This window comes from Barbus barbus, assembly GCF_936440315.1.
Source record: "Barbus barbus genome assembly, chromosome: 37".
Lineage (NCBI taxonomy): Eukaryota > Metazoa > Chordata > Actinopteri > Cypriniformes > Cyprinidae > Barbus > Barbus barbus.
Window position 1 is genome coordinate 23,572,594 of NC_136715.1, and position 19,789 is coordinate 23,592,382.

Consider the following 19,789-nt stretch of genomic DNA (forward strand, 5'->3'; position numbering starts at 1 on the left):
CACAGAACCAATGAGGTTGTCAGTGGCCGCCGCATTGGTGAGATGGGAGGAGAAAGGCTGCTTCCAAGACCTGGAAATCTCGTGATGCAGGTCAGGGAAGAAAGGCAGCTTTTTTTTCTTGCAGGGCGTGAACCAGAGCCACTGAGGAAATGCTCGTCGAGCTTAGATGACTGGGACTTGCGAGGCTCGTCCGGCCAATCTAAGCTCAACTACTCAGTGGTGCGCGCCACAATGACAACAAGCTCAGTATAGGCCGCTAAGCAGGAGAGTGTCGAGTGACGTGGCTCTGAAATCCTCAGAGTCGGTGTCCACAGTAAATAAAATATCCTTCAACCCGAAGGAAATAGCTTCCTGTGCCTCCGGGCTTGGTGCAACACAGCCGCTAGAAAACTCGATAGCCTTGAGCTCCGCATCCGAACTCCAGGCCATGGCTTCACAGAGGGATGAGGCCTTTGGAGTGGCGCGGTGGGGGAGAAAGGCAGATTCTCGATCAAAAACGGTGAGTCTAGCGCGCAAGGTTTTTAGAGTAAAATTCTTGCAGTACTTGCAGTTAGAAATGCCAAAGATAGCGTCTCATGCATGGGCCAGGCCCACACATCTGCTGCACTGTATTTTGTGCTGGGGTGCGTTTCTCAAAAGCATCGTTAGCTAATTATGGTCGTAAGTTCCATTGAATTCTATTGGTAAGGACGGAACTTGCGACCATAGTTGCTTTTGGGAAATCAGAATCAGAATCAGAAAGAGCTTTACTGCCAAGTGTTTGCGCACACAAGGAATTTGTCTTGGTGTTATGAGCTTCCAGTACAGAAAGTACAAACATAGTGCAGTCAACATATAATTAAGGTGATAAAGAACACTAATGAAGAGAATATACAATAATTAAGAATAACAATGGTAATAAAAATACAAATATACAGAAAAGAGACATGACCATAGACAGAACTGTGAATGTGCATGTGTCCTATGTACAGATGAAGGTTTGATGAGTTATTTACAGATGTACAGTACCGGGGTGTGTTATGTGTTGTTCAGGTGGGATACGGCCTGGGGGAAAAAACTGTTCTTGTGTCTGGCTGTTCTGGTGCTCAGTGATCTGTAGCGCCGGCCAGAGGGCAACAGTACAAAGAGAGAGTGAGCTGGGTGTGAGGGGTCCAGAGTGACTTTCTTAGCCCTTTTCCTCACTCTGGAGGTGTAAAGTTCTTGGAGGCTGGGCAGAGGGGCACCGATAATTCTCTCAGCAGTCCTGACTGTCCGTTGTAGTCTTCTGATGTCTGTTTTGGTAGCTGAACCAAACAGTTATAGAAGAACATAGGACATAGGACTCGATGATTGCAGAGTAGAACTGTTTCAGCAGCTCCTGAGGCAGGTTGAACTTCCTTAGCTGGCGGAGGAAATACAGCCTCTGCTGGGCCTTTTTCGCAATAGAGTCAATGTGATTGTCCTGGGAGATGGTGGTTCCCAGGAATCTGAATTCTGAATACTGAAGTCACAGTACTGTTCATGATGGTGAGTGGGGGGAGAGCAGGGGGGTTTCTCCTGAAGTCCACTATCATCTCCACAGTTTTGAGCGTGTTCAGCTCCAGGTTGTTAAGACTGCACCAGACAGCCAGCTGCTCAACTTCCTGTCTGTAAGCAGACTCGTCACCGTCCTTGATGAGGCCTATGACTGTAGTGTCGTCCGTAAACTTCAGGAGCTTGACAGAGGGGTCCTTTGATGTGCAGTCGTGTAGAGGGAGAAGAGCAGTGGGGAGAGAACGCAACCCTGAGGGGCGCCAGTGCTGATGGTGAGAGTCCTGGATGTGAGTTTGCCCAGCCTCACTAGCTGCTGCCTGTCTGTCAGGAAGCTGGTGATCCACTGACAGATGGAGCAGGGCACAGAGAGCTGTCTCAGTTTGTCTGAGAGAAGGTCAGGTATGCAGTCAGGTATGCAGGGAAATGCACCCCTGGTCGTCACTTGCGATGAGGCGAGAGCATGGTGGCTGGCACTGACTAAAGTCCATTCCACTCACCGCTAGGAGAATAATAATTCAACAGATGCGGTCGCTGAAGTGGAAAGATTCCCAAACTAAAACGTCGCTGAGAAATGGGCCAGAAAAACTGCGAGAAGCGAATGATTCTGAAGAGAGGAAAATATGAGGGGTAAGATGGTGCGCGCGTGGGTCTGTCAATCACGTATGACATAGGGGTGGTATATCGCGCCATCAGCCAATGAATTGGCGTGATTCTATAAGGGCTTCGGACAATCATCACACCAGGGGATGTTCCCCATTGCATAAGCCAAGCAGCGTTGAGTAAACCTATGAAAGAGAACTTGTATACGCTAACCTGCCAACACTGACATCTCTAAATTAGGCAAAAAGCTGGTGAATCCTTTGTTTTCATTTGCCCTTACGATGGTGTTACTGTGTGCAAAAATCAGAAGCACAAGCTGTGTATCAGGTGTATGAGTATCAGGTTATTTTGGGCATTTTATATCAGGTTATGTTGACTACAAGTGTCGAGGTCAGTCAATGGCATAAACGTTGACATTAACACAGGAAAAATGTGTAACTGACACTTTGTTGAGAAGCAGGTAAATGTGGATTTTGTTTTTGCTTTTTTCTTGGTTAAGTTTGGCTGCACGTCACATCAGCCATATCTCTCGGCTCTGCATATTAGTTCAGTTAATAAATGAATGAATGGTCTAGTGACTCACTCATAAAGGCAGTAATTTGTTGCCATCTACTGGCATAATGTCTGAATTTGCTGAAAACTGCTACCACAAATACACAAAACTGATAGTCTGTCTACAATGTACAGAGACAAGCTGAGTGGTATAAACAGTGACAAGTCCCAATGCTGATAATTTATGTATCCAAATATTTGGAAGGCCTCCTGTCTAGATACAAGGAACAGAACTAACTATGTTTATGATAATGAATTTACAAACAGGTTGCAGAATTTGCAAAATGTTATTTTTATCACAAAGTACATGCTTTAAAAAAAAAAAAGGTTTACATGTTTAAAAAAAAACAAAAAATAGATGTTTCAAAATTTGTCCACAAATGATCCACAACTGTTGTTCTTGAGTCATTTCTTTGTCCTGAGCAGTTAAACTGCCCACCATTCTTCATTTTTTATTTTTTTGGTGGTAGTGTTGATGAAAATTGAAATTTTACTTGCAATGATTTACTTTTAAATTTATTTTTGTGATCTTTAGAAAAAAAGAGTGAAACGAAGGAAACGTAGCCAGAAGACCCTTCAAACAGAGCCCACAGCTGAAGACCTGGAGCAAACATGGCAAATAGTGTCTCAAGAACTCAGAACATCTGGCTTTCAGGTGAGTTATAGAATTTTTTTTTGTTTGTTTTTTTTAATTAACATAGTTAATTGAAAACATTTTTACAAAAAAAAAGCCTTTAGAATCTTTCAGACCTGTCTGACAATGGGGAAGCAGATTATCCTCTCCAGTACCAGTGCTAATGATCCCCAAAACACCCTATAAATTAATTATACATTTAAAAAATTGACATCACATTAACACACAAAATGCATCAAGTTAACAAACAGTGAAAACATACAATATCAGGGCCACCAAATCAAAATGGTACATAATCAATTAGTTACATAATAACAAATCATATCAGTAGAAATGAAGACCAGTCGCATAAAGAACATCTTAGGCCTGGGACACACTTGACGATTTTCAAATCTTAACTATTTTTAAAACTGGTGGAGACCACAGACTTAAGCACAGTTTAAACCAATGTTTAACACACTACACAATTCGGCCAGACTGTGAGACCACACACCTACTGATTGAGTATAATTTTCACCTTGAGACGAGATCTCACGGAGCCTCATGAGATCAAAAATGACTTGTGAAGAAAAAGGAATGGAGGATAATGTTGTCTACTGGCATGAGTTTTGTTTTTTACGGGAAGAAAAACAAAGAAGAAATGGTATGGGTGATCTCCTTCCATGGCATGTTTGTGGCTGCCGGTTTTCAGCAATAGAAGCACGCAACATCCAGTTGGTGAAGCTTGCTCGCTCTCATTGGCCTTCTGCAAGCTAATCCTAATTACAACAAAGTGTAGACACAATGTAAATAAAAGACTATTATGCTTTGTAGAAAGATTCATTGATTGTAATGGAATTTTATGAGATCGCAATAAACTGAAATGAGTGAGCGCTCAATGGCTACGTTTACATGCAACCAAATAATCTGTTGGTAATCGGATTGACAACTCAATCAGACTGAAAAGCCTTCATGTAAACGATTTGATTGAGCTCAGTCTGAATTCAATTTTCCCATACTCGGAATTCGTGCTCTGCATTTGAACCCATCCAGTGAACACACACCCGGAGCAGTGGGCAGCCATTTATGCTGCGGCGCCCGGGGAGCAGTTGGGGGTTCAGTGCCTTGCTCAAGGGTACCTCACTCGTGGTATTGAGGGTGGAGAGAGCACTGTACATTCACTCTCCCCACCTACAATTCCTGCCGGCCCGAGACTCGAACTATCAACCTTTTGGATTACGAGTCCGACTCTCTAACCATTAGGCCGTGACTTCCCCGCTTTATAAAATAAAGTGATCGGGTTGATTATATTCATATAATTTATATTATAAAGAAATATATTTAATACATAAACAGCATATTTTTCTGAAATATATACATGCATGTGTGTGTATTTATATACATAATAAAAATACACCACATACATATTATGTAAACAAACTTTTATTTTGGATGCGATTAATCGTTTGACAGCACTAATATATATGTGTATATATATGTAGATGTATAGATATAGATGTGTGTGTATATAGATAGATAGATAGATAGATAGATAGATAACTTGCTCAACCCCATGTTAATGTCCGTCTGTCTTCATTTGCAATGAAATTAAGTTTTATGAAAACATTCCAGGAATTTTCTCCATATAATGGACTTCAATGATGGCCAACGGGTTGAAGGTCCAAATTGCAGGTTTAATGCGGCTTCAAAGGGCTCTACACAATCCCAGCTGAGGAATAAGGGTCTCATCTAGCGAAACAATCGGTCTTGCACAAGCTCTGCAATGCGCATGCGTAATCACATTGAAAAAGTCACATGCGGTTAGTTGTTCGTCTGTGTACTTCCTTCAAAAAGGTAGGGTAGGGCGAAAAACTCATCTCATTTTCTCCTCCAACTTCAAAATCATCCGACCTTTGTTGTTTTTCCTTTTTTTATAAAGGATATTTGACTCTTTTTGCACATTTGCTTTGTAAATACTGGGAGGGTGCTTCTACCTGCATGTGTGATTATTGCATTTGTGAGCATTGAGCATTTGTGGAGTCCAGCCAAGATGGTGGAACGAGTGGTGCTTTTTTGTTGAGGAAGGTTAGAAATTATCACAGTCAGCAATGTTTGTATAATACAGTTGCATAATATTTTGTTACCGGATGTATATAGTCATCCTTTTGAGCTAAATTTTACATATTACTAAGTGCACTCAGGTCAATTTCTTTTTTTATTAATACCAGATGTATAAGAAACCAACTGAAAAGGAAATCTTTATTTTTGTATTGCCAAAGCAAAGGTGCAGATTTTTATTTTATTCAAGAGTCTCATGCTTGAGAAGCAGGTGTGAGGGGAATGATGTTAGTGGGGGAATGTTTGGTTCTCATTTGGTACGAACCAATGTGCAGGGATAGTTATATTAAAAGGTAGTTTCAAAGGACACATTCACAGTAAGCAAACTGCATAATTTTACATGTTAGTATTGATCTCCCAATTTATTATAGTAAATGTTTATGCCACAAGCATTTTTATTTTTTAAAACATTTGGCCTCCTTGCAGTTACAATTAAACTATTTATGTAGACAAAGCTAGTGGTTCCTTTAAAAGAAGTAGACAGAATTTGATTGAACAAGGTGAGAAAAATACCATTTATGTTTTAATTTAGAAAAACGTAATAATGAATTATTTGTAAACTCATGATAACGAGAGAGTATGTGAAAACAAAGATATTGCTGAATATGTCACCCAGTTTTATAAGAATATATATACTTCATACCCTTACAATGACAAACAGATTTGTTTTTGAGTAAAATTTCTGATACAACAAAATAATTTAAATTCTTCATTTATTTTCTTTGTGACATTAGTCTAGAAGAGAGGAAAAAATGTATTGTCAGCTTGAAGTTTGAGTTTATTTTTAGATGTTAAACATTTTGGTTTTGGAGAATAGTTTCAAAAAGCTTTTAGAACTATTTACAATGGATGCAATAGTTCAATCAAATTATCAGTGGGTACAAGTGGCAGATTTACTAGATACTAGATAGTATTTTTCTTAAATTATCCAGAAATATTAAAGCGAGTTTTCCTCAGTACCAGGTCTTAAAATTAATATAAATAAATTGGTGCTGTTTCCACTTAAAACATGTAATTTAACAGAATTACATGGTATTCCTATTAAACATACAGTTACATATTTGGGTGTCGTCATACGTAAGGAAGAGGATGAATGCAGTGTGCTCAATCTCAAGCCTATAATGAGCAAAACTAAAACAAGATTTGTTATCTGGCTTTAAAGAGATAAATCCCTGAATGGTAGGGTTTTACTGTCCAAAGCAGAAGGGATATCAAGATCTGTCTGTTTCTTTAGCTTTAGGTATGCCATCTAATGTGTACAATGTCAAAATGTTAATTTAAAAAAAAAAAATATTGAGGAATAGACATCACTATTTAAGAAAAGAAATTGTTACCAAAAGAGCAAAGGTGGATTATCTGTGCTTAGTTTTGAAACTTTAAACAATACATTCAAGGTTAATTGGATAATTAAATTAATAAAAGACAAGGACAGCATGTGGGTATCCATTTCCAAAGCACGTGTTCAACATGATGGGTGGCGTACATCTACTGTTGAGATGCGATTTTAAAATTGATAAGCTACCTGCGAAATTTCTAAATTTCACAAACAAGCTTTTTTGTCCTTGAGGCTGGTGTTGAAGCACAATTTTCCTCAAATGTGGAATAACAGATATATTCAATATAAAAATATTGAACTTTTATAAAAGTTGGTATGAAAATTGTGTTAGACAATTTTTAATTTCAAATGATAATTTTTAATTTCAAATGATAATTTATTATCTTATAGTGAATATTTGGATACATTTGCTTTTTCAGTTACGCCAAAAGAGTATGCTGTTGTATTTGACACCATACCTCAACAAGTTATACATTTTGTAAGAGCTTGTGGTGATTCTTCTGAGGCAATATATGTTAAAGACAGCATGTTTCTAGGAGGCATTGATGCTCTTAATGTTGAACTGATAAATATATTTGGAATAATATAACGTGTGATACAGCTACTCATAAAAGCTTAATCTATTTAGAAATATAAATTGGAATAAAGCTTGGAGTATTTGTGAAATAGACTGTTTAACAAAGTAAAAGGGCTTTTTTTTTTTTAATTTTACATGGTATATTTATCCAGCTAAAATTATGATAGAGAGATTTAATTTAGATATTGATTAATCCTGTATTTTTTGTTCAGTGGAAAAGGAGTCTATTGTCCATCTGTTTTGTTACTGTGTATAGACGAGGATTTTCTGTGTGAATATGGAAAATTTCATTATAGAAGGAAAAGTTATATTCAAGTTAAATAATTTTGATATGTATTATTCCAATGAAAGTAATATTAATAGTAATTTTACTTGTTTACTTTTTATTATTTTGGGAAAACTTCACATACATAAGAAATGGTCAGGATCCAAGCCAAATTTCATTCTTTTTCTTCAGGAGACTGAGGACTAATTCACCAGTTTGGAGAACATTAATAAAAAAGCAAAGACCTTTTTTTTTATTTTTTACAAATTACAGTTTTTGATTTAATGAATCAATTGTTTGTACACTGGTATGTTTTATGTACATTTTTGTATCATGTGTATTTTGTTCTAGTCAATTAAAAAAAAAAGATGAGCATTTGTGGTTAAAAAGTATAGAAATTTGTATTTTTGACTGTAAAATGACCGAACATTTCACTAGATAAGACCCTTAATTGCTCGGCTGAGATCAAGTAGAGCACTTGGAAGCTGCATTGAAACTGCAATGTGGACCTTCAACCCATTGGCCACCACTGAAGTCCACTATATGAAGAAAAATCCTGGAATGTTTTCCTCAAAAACCTTAATTTGATTTCGACAGAAGAAAGACAAGATTTTGGATGACATGGGAGTGAATTATTAGGAATTTTTTACATTGTGAATTCATGACACCATTGATACAGCACAACACTGACACCTTTAGCACTTATACACTCTTACGTAGCAAATTTATTACCGCACTTCATGTTGAAAACCCCCTTATAAGGAATTGGTTTGTCTGTGTTTTATGAAAATTACCTAACATGTGCTCATTTGCATCTCTCCAAATGCATTAAAATTGCAGCAAGGTTAAAAAAACGAATGTGTGTGTATACACACTTGTGAATAAGGTGGGAGTTTTTTTTGAGTAGTTGCTCCGTTACAGATAATATATGCAATTATTTACATTTATTCATTTAGCTGACGCTTTTATCCAAAGCGACTTACAATTGCTATTTATGTCAGAGGTCGCACGCCTCTGGAGCAACTAGTGTCTTGCTCAGGGACACATTGGTGTCTCACAGTGGATTCGAACCCGGGTCTCTCACACCAAAGGCATGCGTCTTATCCACTGCGCTATCACCACGCCAATTATGTGTCTATGAATTAAGAAATCATTGGTCATTCCTCCTTTTTGGTTAAAATATGAGCATTTTTATTAGTTTGTTTCCATGATTTAACTGAAAAGTGGGTAACACTTTAGTTTAGGGACCAATTCTTACATTAACTAGTAATAATACTAGTTAATTAACTACTGTAATAATACATTTGACTGTTTATTAATACTTATGAAGCATATTAATGCCTTATTCTGCATGGCCATATTTTAGATCCCTCAATCTTACCCCCACACCTAAACTTAACTACGTTACTAACTATTAATAAACAGCAAATTGGCAGTTTGAGGCAAAAGTTGTAGTTAATAGTTAAGAGTGAGAATTGGACCTTAATTTGTGACCGAAAAATGAATTAAGGAATAAGTAAAATAGCAAAATCATGTCGTTGGAGATGACAGATGAAAGTGAGACACTATCGCTACCCAAGAACAGTTAGCTGGTCTGTGTGGGAGTTTATTTATTTCAAAATAAATAATGTTGAACACCCCAGTCTACAGGAAATGAGGAGTGGAATGTTGAGAGGCCAACAAAATGTGCACTTGATGTTGGCTTTGCTGTTAAAAACAGACTCACCATTTCAAATGAAAGTCCATGCTTCAATTTGGAGCACTTGTAGAGGATTGTTAGTTGTGATGTTTTTCATGTTGGCTTGCAGTTGTCAGAGAGTTTGACTGAGGGTGCTGTGCCCTTTGATGCCACATCTGAGACTCCAGTGGATGAGCAGAGAACAGAAGCACTGGTCAGGATTCAGGACTGTATAATGTCTCACGCAGGACCTGAAGCTTTGAGTTTACTACGTGCTGCACGGTAAGGCAACCACACCAAAACACACACAGTGTATTTTTATGTTTCTCCTCATATTTTAAATGCCTAACTTTGGCAGAGCTTCATTACAGCATGCCTGTTCTCCACACAGGAAAAAGTGAATGAAGCTGTCAGATTTTTAATGAATTGATGGATTCACCTGGACTCCGAAAGATGTCCTTTATCCTTATTATACCTTAAAATGTTCAGAATAGATCTGCCATTAAATTATTAATATAATTAACATTTTCATATAGTTAACCTCAACATAAGTACACGGGTATTTATATTCATCAGATTCATTGTTTTTGTATCTGATTGCGATTCTGAGAATCTTAATCAGAACGGTTAAGAGGTGCCAAAAGAGTCCCACCCCTATATATAATAATATAATATGTTTTTTGAATTGTAGAAAGAAACAATGTTACTTATTCTCTTCCAAAACTGTTGCTTTGAAACAGGGCAGTGTGGCCTGAAGGAGATGCATTTGGATCTGTTGAGGTGGAACCTGAGGAGGAACTAGAACTTCTGAAGCAGATACTTTTCACTAAACTCCCAAGTAAGCTCACACTACACATATTACTGTACCTGATGCCTTCACATACCACGTTACATTATATTTCTTTACCCAAGACCATTACAGAGAAGACTGCAGTATACTGCTGTTTCTGGCAACATCATTAAAAATACTCGATGCTCTACTTTTCTAGTGTTGTTCAACAACGATACTATCAGGTTTGGTGGAGTAGTGTATTTTATTAAACCTTATAGTATTGTTGTAGTTCTTAAACTAGAGCATGGCACTGGCAGTGCCAAGATCATGGGTTTGACTCCCAGGGGATATGTAAATAGATCAAATATATACCCTCAATGCAGTGTGTCATTCCTTTTGCATAAACGCACCTACCAACATTTCAGTTGTTGTTGCCTACTATTGCTACTTGCTGAGTGCTACAGTTCAGAATACTGAATGCATCTTACCTGACAAGCGTACTCAAATAGCCAAATAGCCAAGGCTATTTTTAAAGGGATCATGAATTGCGAAACCAAAATTCCCTTGATCTTTTGACATAGGTCATTGTACTATAAAAACATCTTGCAAGTTTCAGAACTCAAAACTAGTCTAAAAACGGCTTATGTGAACAAGTGTGAATAACTGTTTTTATTACATAATCGCTATTGCTTTGTTATTACAGATCGTTTGATATGTACTGAATATTTATTGCAGTTCATGATCCCTTTAAATGCTGAATAATGTTCATTCTTTATTTTGTTACTTTTAGTACGGAGCCCCACTCATGACATGCAGACAAAAATATATTTTAGCCACAAATTAGGGCTGGGAATCTTTTGGTACCTCCCGATTTGATTAATATCGATTGTTGAGGTCACTATTTGATCCAATTTTTTCTCAATTTTGAATCAAATTTTGATTTAATTTATGCCTAGATTTGATTCTAGTTTTGTTTATTTTTCCTAGCAGACAGTTTAATAAGTCTTGAAGAAAAAATGTAAACCTTAAAATTAATTTTTCTTCCTATTTTAGTCAACCCAGTATTACAAAACAAATGCCATTTTAAAGGCTGATTTATACTTGACGCATCCGCAAGTTCGCTTTGAGTGTGCGCGACCTCATTTCGCGTGGTGGTGTGCGTGCATTTTTTGTAACACTCCACGCAGCTCCGCTTCCGAAGATGGCTTTTTTTTTTGTGAAAGTAAAGCTCCCTGATTAATGAAAATGTTTATGAAATGAAATGATTAAAGAATTTTTTTTTTTTATTGTTTAATTTAGTTTTATTAGTTTCATACATATCCGTGCTGGATCTCCGGTGTGCAGCGTTTAGCCGTGGAGAAAAATAATCCTACATTTAAAATACTTGTTGATATCACGAGTCCATGAGTACGCATACCAATGGAATGAAAGGAGCACAGCTTTCACTCTCAACCAAACTAACATTACTAGCCATTCAGAATTTTTTGCTCTTATAAACCTGAGATGCGCATAACAGTATCTCATTGCAGAGTCGCAGCCCTGATGAATGGAGCAGCGTGACAAAAAGCTGCTAGGCGCAATAGTCAAAGATGTCCATTTAGCACATATTTACATAGAAAAACTAATTAAAAAGCAGCGGAGCTTTGTAAACAGCTCAGAGTAATCACATAATCTCCATTAGAATATGTTTGCCAGAACAAATTTACCAGGATTTTTTAAAAGGTCCTGTTCACACATGATCTCTTAATGGTAACTTACCAGTAATTTACCAGTAAAGACTGTATGTGTGAAAGGGGCTAAACTCTTCCTCTGCATATGCTGTGAATTTGAGTTGCTTAATGTTCATCTGGGAAAACAGTGTTCATTATCTCACTAGATTTGTAATGTAAATCATTTATAAACCTTTGCCATCACAGGAGAAGACATCAATCTATTTATGCCATGTGCCATTTACATCGCAATTTCAAAATAAAGGTTTCTGAGTTTGCATGTGGCCAAATATTAGAATTAAATGCATTTAAACATTGTTTAATCACCTGAAACGTTACCAGACCGTTGGCACCCTCTGCATTTGTTATAATACATAATGCACTTAAGTTGGTTATGTTCTTATTATGTATAGGCACATTATGTATTTTAACAGTGTTGTTCAATAAAACCATGTACTTGGTTTTTATATTTTATTTAAGCCAATTATTATTGCCTCATCGTTAGTTTATTTATAAATAGTCATACTAATGCCTGGTTTTTACTTGGGTCTCTGTTACTTAAAATATCAATTACTCAATTGTCAAAATAATCAGTAGATTACTTGATTACCAAAATAATCGTTAGTTACAGCCCTAGATTAGTTTAAATATTTCAAAATACAACTGCATTGTTTTACTTTTTGTAATTAAAAGTAAATATTTTGTCAATAAATTTCTTAAAAATAGTATAAAAATAATGTCTTCTAGTGAACCAAGTATCTGTATTTTGTCTCATCTCGTGAGCTAAGTGTATTGTCACACCCTAGTGTCTACGAGCATGATATAGCTCATAACTTTCCAAGTGTATGATATAGCTTTCATTTTTCAGGTCAACCATATATTCATGAAGAAAAAAATCTGTTTGAATAAGGAAAGAAATAACTTTGCCATTAATATCCTTTCAAATGTTAAAGTTGCCACAGTATTTGCAGTATTTTCACTGGGTTCCCAGAGACCACCTTTTTGCACTGTGATTCTTATATAATCAAGTAGTGTTTTATTTATTTATTTATTTTTTACCATAGTGGCTGACATTTATTGTCAGAAGTTAATTTGTAGGACTTTGTGATCTGTCTGCTTCTTGAACTGCTGCCTGAAAGGTTAAAACATCCAAACATGTAATTTGGTGTTTAGCGATCTCTATATGTGACCCTGGACCTCAAAACCAGTCATAAGTAGCATGGGTATATTTGTAGCAATAGCCAACAATATATTGTATGGGTCAAAATTATCTATTTTTCTTTTGTGCCAAAAATCATTAGGATATTAAGTAAAGATCATGTTCCATGAAGATATTTTGTAAATTTCCTACCATAAATACAGTGCCCTCAAAAAGTATTGGAACAAAGACAAAATTGCTCTGTTGGCTGTGGAGTCAAGACATTTACAAATATGATTAAAATATGAATGAGACAAAACTACAAAATGTCACATTTTATTATTGAGTGATTCAACACATTTAGAGTTTTATCCCTCTATCTGATGCGAGCATAAGTATTGGAACAGTTGCCTCACAGGTCTTTCTAAGTGATCAGCTGTGTCCTGTTGCATTAATTCTTCAGATATTAAAAGCAGGAAATGTGTCGTATCAGTTATATCCATTACTTCTGTATTCTGAATCTTGCATTCAATGATGACACACACAAACCAGGATGAAGACGAGGGAGCTGATTTTGAGAGAAAAGCAAGCAATTTGGATGCTAAAAGAGAAGAGGAAGACAATTAGAACTATAGCAAAAACAAAGGGCATGGAGAAATCAAGAGTTTGGAAACCACCATCGACACCAGCAACCAACAACTACCTGATCGGCTGAGAAAACAACAGTAGTTGATGACAGACAAATCATAAAAGCTTGAGTGAATCCTAAAAGACGTGTCTGTAAAATCACCAACAACTCCCAGAAAGCTGGGTGATGCTCTGACAATCTACTGTCCTCAGGAGACTGACACAGAATTACAGATGCTACACAGCAAGATGCAAACCTCTGACCAGCACCAACAATAGAAAGGCAAGATTAGAGTTTGCAAAAAAGCACAAAGGTGAGCCAGAAGAGTTTTGGAACGGTTTATGGACCGATGAGACAAAGATGAACATTTATCTAAGTGATGAGAAAGCAAAAATGTGGAGAAAAAATGGGAACTGCAATGATCCCAAGCATACAGCCTCATCTTTAAAGCATGGTGGAGGTGGTGTCATGGCATGGGCATGCATGGCTGTCTCTGGAACACGCCCTCTCAACTTTACTGATGACTTAATGTATGATGACAGTAGCAGAATGAATTTGGAAGGGTACAAAACCAACTTGACTACCAATATTCAAGAAAATGCCACCAGATTCATTGGGAAGTGCTTCTTATTGCATCAGGACAATGACCCAAAACACCCTGCCAGTTCAGTCAAGGAATTTATAAGGGCAAAGAAATGGAAGGTCTTAGATTACCCAAGTCAATCTCCAGATTTAAATCTGATTGAACATGAATTTCACCAGCTCGAGAGGAGAGTAAAGGCAGAAACTCCCCAAAACAAGCAACAATTGGGATTGCTGCATTAAAGGCTGGGAAAAGTATTTCAAAGGATGAGACCAAGAGTCTGGTGATGTTTATGGGTCACAGACTCACTGCAGTGATTGTGCGCAAGGGATCTGCAACTAAATAATAGCGTTTAATCTTTTATATCTGCCTTATGTTCAACTGTCCCAATATTTATGCTCCCCTCAATGAGTGGGATGAACTCTAAAAGTGCTGTTTTTTTTATTTGGTAAAACATGTATGTGTTGAAATGGCTTTTTTCTCATATTCATCTTTTAATCATATTTGCAAATGCCTTGACTCCACAGCCAACAGAGCTATTTTGTCTTTACTGTTCCAATACTTTTGGAGGGCACTGTATATCAAAACTTTGCGCAAATGCGATTTTCTTAATGTTTAGATTTTTTTTTTTTTTTTTTTTGCACCCTCAGATTCCAGATTTTCAAATAGTTGTATCTCGGTCAAATATTGTATTATCCTAACAAACCATACATCAATTGAAAGCTTATTCAGCTTTCCGATGATGTATAAATCATAGTTTCCAAAAATGTACCCCGTATGAATGGTTTTGTGGTCCAGGGTCACATATATGTTCTGAGATATTTTGCTCAAATTGAAATAGTACAGCGAGTCTGTTTTCTTTGTCTCTGAAAAAACAGCACACAACCAAGTCAATTGTGATTTTTAATAATCATGTTTTGTTTTGACAAAAATTATCATAAAACGGTATAACGTTATTTTGCAGTCCTATTTTCCAGTATCAGTAGTTTTTACTGAAGTGTCACAATTTATATTGATAATCCTGGTTACTGGTGTTTTACTTGTATTGGTGCCGACTCCTGAAATGTCGGTACTCTAACAATAACACTTGATATCATTACAAACAATACTACACTTTACGGTTTTACCCAATACTGGAGAGGTATGGTGATGTATTGAATTTGTTTTCTTGATGTATAGAGTCGATTCCTTTAGATTCTGCTCTTGAGGAAGAGGATGGAGTTGAGTTGGAGGAAGAGGAAGAGTTGGAGTCTGTTGCTGTGTCTGAGACGGAGTTCAACTTCTTGGATTTCATTAAGAGGTGCGTGGAGAATTATTTCTACTTAAAGTAGATGTAAATGGAGTTAATTTTAATTCTAGAATGAAAAATTTATAGTACAGTATAAAATTTTCTGGACGGTTTAACAACAACACACAATTGGTCTATCTCCTCCAAGCTGGTTGTAAGCACATGTAGGAATACCTGCAAGGCATTTCTGCCTGACAAACCTCCGACGGTGCAGTTTAGGCTGGCTGCTGAGTCGTCACCTAGGAGCCCACCCATCCTTGATGTTTCGCTCCTTTAATCCCAGAACATCTCCGGGTGGTGGAGCAGCAGCAGGGACATCTCCCAACCGCCCCTGCAGCCAGCTCTAGGAACCTTCTCTCCCCCACGTCTTATCCTTTCTCTGAAGCCAGAGCCAGAAGTTCTCTTGCTCTGCCTTCTCTGCCAGATCTTGGGAAGTCGTGGCCTAATGGTTAGAGAGTCGGACTCGTAACTCAAAGGTCGCGGGTTTGAGTCTCAGGTCAGGCAGGGATTGTAGGTAGGGGGAGTGAATAACCAGCGCTCTCTCCACCCTCAATACCATGACTGAGGTGCCCTTGAGCAAGGCACCAAACCCCCAACTGGCCACACGTCACGACCTTTTCTTTCATTCCTTTCCTTTTAGTGTCTTTGACAACTTGGTTCCTCCGACATGAGAGACGTAAGGAGCCCTTTAGTGGTGTGCAGCATCCCGTTGTTCTCCTCCAGTACTTAAAAGTGTCACAGAAGCTTTTTCTTTTTCCTTGCTTTTTCTTTCCAGTTTCTATTTCCTGATCCTTTCAGCTTGCCTCAGCTTTGTGGGTGTAGCTTTAATTTGACCTCACAGGTTCTTCAAGCCCTCCTTTTTGTGGTCCCTGTCCTTCCTCCATGCTTTCCAGAGGAGGTGACAATCCTTTAGCAGCTGCAGAATTTCCCTTTCCCGTCTCCCACTCTGTTTGAGAGGGTCTTCCTCTGTCTACAAAGAAGGCAAATGGAGATTTGGAGAACTGCCACAATGTATCCAAAGATCAGTTTGGCAGTTGTACTACCTCTTGGCGAGTTGTGTGTAGGCTCTGGTCAAAGCTTATTCCTGCTTTTTTGTTGGCTTTTGGCAATTTGATTTTGGTTTTCCGGATTGGTTTCCTAGGTGTGTCCCCTGTAGATTCCCTGCTTGAGTCTTGCTCCTCCTCTCGTGGATGCAAACTCCTCACCTTTCGGTCAAAACTCATTTTCTTGAGATCAAAATAGGTCACCTACGAGATTTGTGTAGATCCAATGAGAATGTGTTTGTGGGGGGGGGGTGGATCTTTTTATAGTACCATTAGTACCAATTCATATCTGTACCCGCTTGTAGTCAACCACTTTTAAACACTCCTGTGTGTTTTTGTGTGCACTGTCCACTTTAATTTTAAATTTTACGATCGTGCAAAGTGATCGTGTAAAGTGAGCACATCTTACAAGATATTTGTCGATGAGCTCAGGATCTGCAGAGCTCAAGATCCGCATTTGGTAATTGCGCTACTTTGGGCTGTTTTTGACTGGCCGGTTTTGTCATGCATAGGGCTGGGTATCGTTCAAAAATTTTCGATACCGATACCTTGAGTTCGATACCGGTTCCTGAACGATACTTTTTTCGATACCAGTTTTATGAAATCAGTTTTAATAAGATTACATTAACTCAAAAAAATATTTTTTTTAGCTTGTTGATATTTATACAGACTCAAAGCCTCATCTCCTGAGCCAATGCACAAAGGAACAAAATATATCCAACACAATAAATAAATAAATAATTTTAATAAAGTTCAAATAGTTTTCAGTTTACATCTGTTAGGCTACGTTTACATTAGTGCGTGTTCATTTTAAAACACATAGCTCAGACAGAATCATCATTTCTAGGTTGGTAAAGACTTCAAGAAATTTTAAATCTTTATCCACTTTCATAAGTGGGTGTTTTATTTTCTTTCACCATATGTTTTATTGTTATTAAATTCTGGTGTAGTATGTCTAATTATTTGAATGCATAAAAACAACTTAAAATAGCCTTATGAAATGTTTTATTTTTCCTCAGAAATTCTGTGTTCTGTATCTGGTTTTCAAATGAAGACATAAAACATTAATTTAATATTTTTTTTTTATCTAAAAAAAAAAAAAGTTTTAATAATTTTAATAGTAGCCTAGTAGTAGCAGTATGTACTGTCTGCTGAACAATATTAATATATTTCTGCCGCAGTGTCTTCCAGCTTAAACCGAACTTTTATTTTGACGGGTTGCCTGGAATACCTTTACAGTTCTGTGTGTAGCTATAAAGTCGTGACGTATTGTGATATGAGTTAGTTTTACTCGAATCAAACGGTAAAATGCTCATGAAGTGAGTCTCAGAGCAGGTCTGGAGATGTTGTTCATGTGTTTATGTCCTCATGTAGTGAGGCGGCAGACGCTGAAATGACCGCGAGCGTTACGCGAGCTTCAGTCTGTGTATAATAAACAAACCGCGCGATATAGAGAGCGGACTGCTCCGTACGCTTTATAATCGCTCTCGCGGAGGTAAAACACTGATCTATCAGCGCAGCACCGCTTCTAGTCAAACACACCTAGTGCTGCAGGATTATTGGCTCACTGACGGTGATGAGATTAACCCCTTAGGTATCGAAATTTGGTACCGAACGACAAGACGTTTTTCGATACTCTGTGGTATCGAGGCAATTCGGTCGGTGCCTAAAAAGTATCGAACTCGATACCTAGCCCTAGTCATGCAGACTTGGCAGCCCTGGCTGTATGGAGCAGAGCAGACGCGTTCAGTTTGTGTAACGTTTTCCAGCTGAATTAAATTATTTCTGTCTAAAAAGAAAAACAACAGTGGGGGGCTGTGCCATGGTGGGCAAGTAACTGTAATCATGTACGACCAAACACTGTGTAAACACCTGTTTATGTAACTCCATTCTTGGTATGATACAAATCATGGGATGGCGGGACTCACACCACATTTTGTTGACTGCCCATTCCCGCCCGCAGTAAAGTCCCAATGCAGCCTTTTTAGTCTATACATGTTTTGTCTCTGTTAGGTAGTCACATGGTCAGAGTTTTGGTATGAAATTTGTCTTTTCTCAAATTGGTCATTCAGGGAAAATTTATTGGCAATGGTGATAATTAAAAAAAATCGGCCAATTTAGCTGTCTTGTTAACAGTGTTGAGCAGTAGCGCATTAGTAATGTGTTACTGTATTTTGATAACTTGTTTTAGTGAAGGAGTAATTTAACGCGTTATAATTTTCAAAATAGTAATTAGAGTATACAAGTCGAGGTCTCTATACGTTACTGCTGTGTGTGCGTGGGATGGGGGAGGATAAAATTATTCATGGGACTCCCGAAAAATAGAAATATCTAAACATAAAATATCTAAAACAAGTAAATTGTTATTCATCTATTGCACAAAAGCAACAAGGGCTAATATAGAATAAAAACTAACAGGCACAAGCGTAGGCAGAGTTTCTACTACTGAGCAAATGTTGATTTCTGGAATGCAATGGCCACTACTGATAATTTACTGTTTATTTTGTAATAATCAGAAACAACTGTTATCAGAATGTAGGCATACTGTTCCTAATTGCATTTTATATTGATTTGAAGTAAGGCTACATAAATGTTTCTTTTGTTTTATGTTCAAATATGTTCAGTAACACACTACAAGTAAAATTTTTGATTCACAGGTTTGCCAGTCCAAATGTTGTGCGTCCATACATTATCCTGCTGCGCTCGTACTCCCAAAACTCTGTTCACACCAATCACTGCATCACACGCATGCTGCATAGACTAGCTGTGGATCTAAAGATGGAGGAATTACTCTATCAGTTGTCCATCTTTTCCCTGTTTAATAAGATCTTGGGAGACCCAGCGGCGACCACCTATCAGGTAACACATTGATGCTTTCCATTTAATATTCCATTATTATAGTGTAGTTCGTTCTGCATCTTTTGTAACCATGTAGTGCCTGTAGCTTGACTGGTAAAACATAGCTCTAATGATGCCAAGGTCATTGGTTTTTTTAGATGCTTGAAAAAGTCTTTCAAAGCTTTTAAAGAAGAGCTTTTTGAAGAAAGCTTTTAATCTCACACCTCTGCATATCAAAATGTTACAATTTGTAATCAGTTAATATTAAATTTTGTTTTTGATTAACAACTCGTTCTTTTTTGGGGGGGGGTTTGTTTTGTTTTTTTGTTTTGTTTTTTTGTCTTTACAGGAGCTTGTTACATTTGCAAAATATGTTCTGAACCGGTTCTTTGTATTTGCTACTAAAAACGACAAAGCGTTTGTGGAGCTGCTGTTCTGGAAGAATGTAGGTGCTGTAAGAGAAATGACGGAGGGATATAATAAAGACGGGTAATTGCACGTGCTTTGACCTTTATTTTGAGGTTGTTGAGAGCTCATAT

General features: G+C 37.5%; 1 protein-coding gene across 1 annotated transcript in view; it reads left to right on the forward strand.

Annotated features, from left to right (window-relative positions):
* The window catches only part of timeless (timeless circadian clock), a 73,028-nt gene that overhangs the window by 40,105 nt on the left and 13,134 nt on the right, over positions 1–19,789 (forward strand). Inside the window, exons 14-19 of the mRNA XM_079396480.1 lie at positions 3,200–3,319; positions 9,382–9,533; positions 9,992–10,089; positions 15,261–15,381; positions 19,070–19,271; positions 19,600–19,739. Of these exons, the coding sequence (XP_079252606.1) occupies positions 3,200–3,319; positions 9,382–9,533; positions 9,992–10,089; positions 15,261–15,381; positions 19,070–19,271; positions 19,600–19,739 (833 nt within the window). The remainder of the gene's footprint in view (positions 1–3,199; positions 3,320–9,381; positions 9,534–9,991; positions 10,090–15,260; positions 15,382–19,069; positions 19,272–19,599; positions 19,740–19,789) is intronic.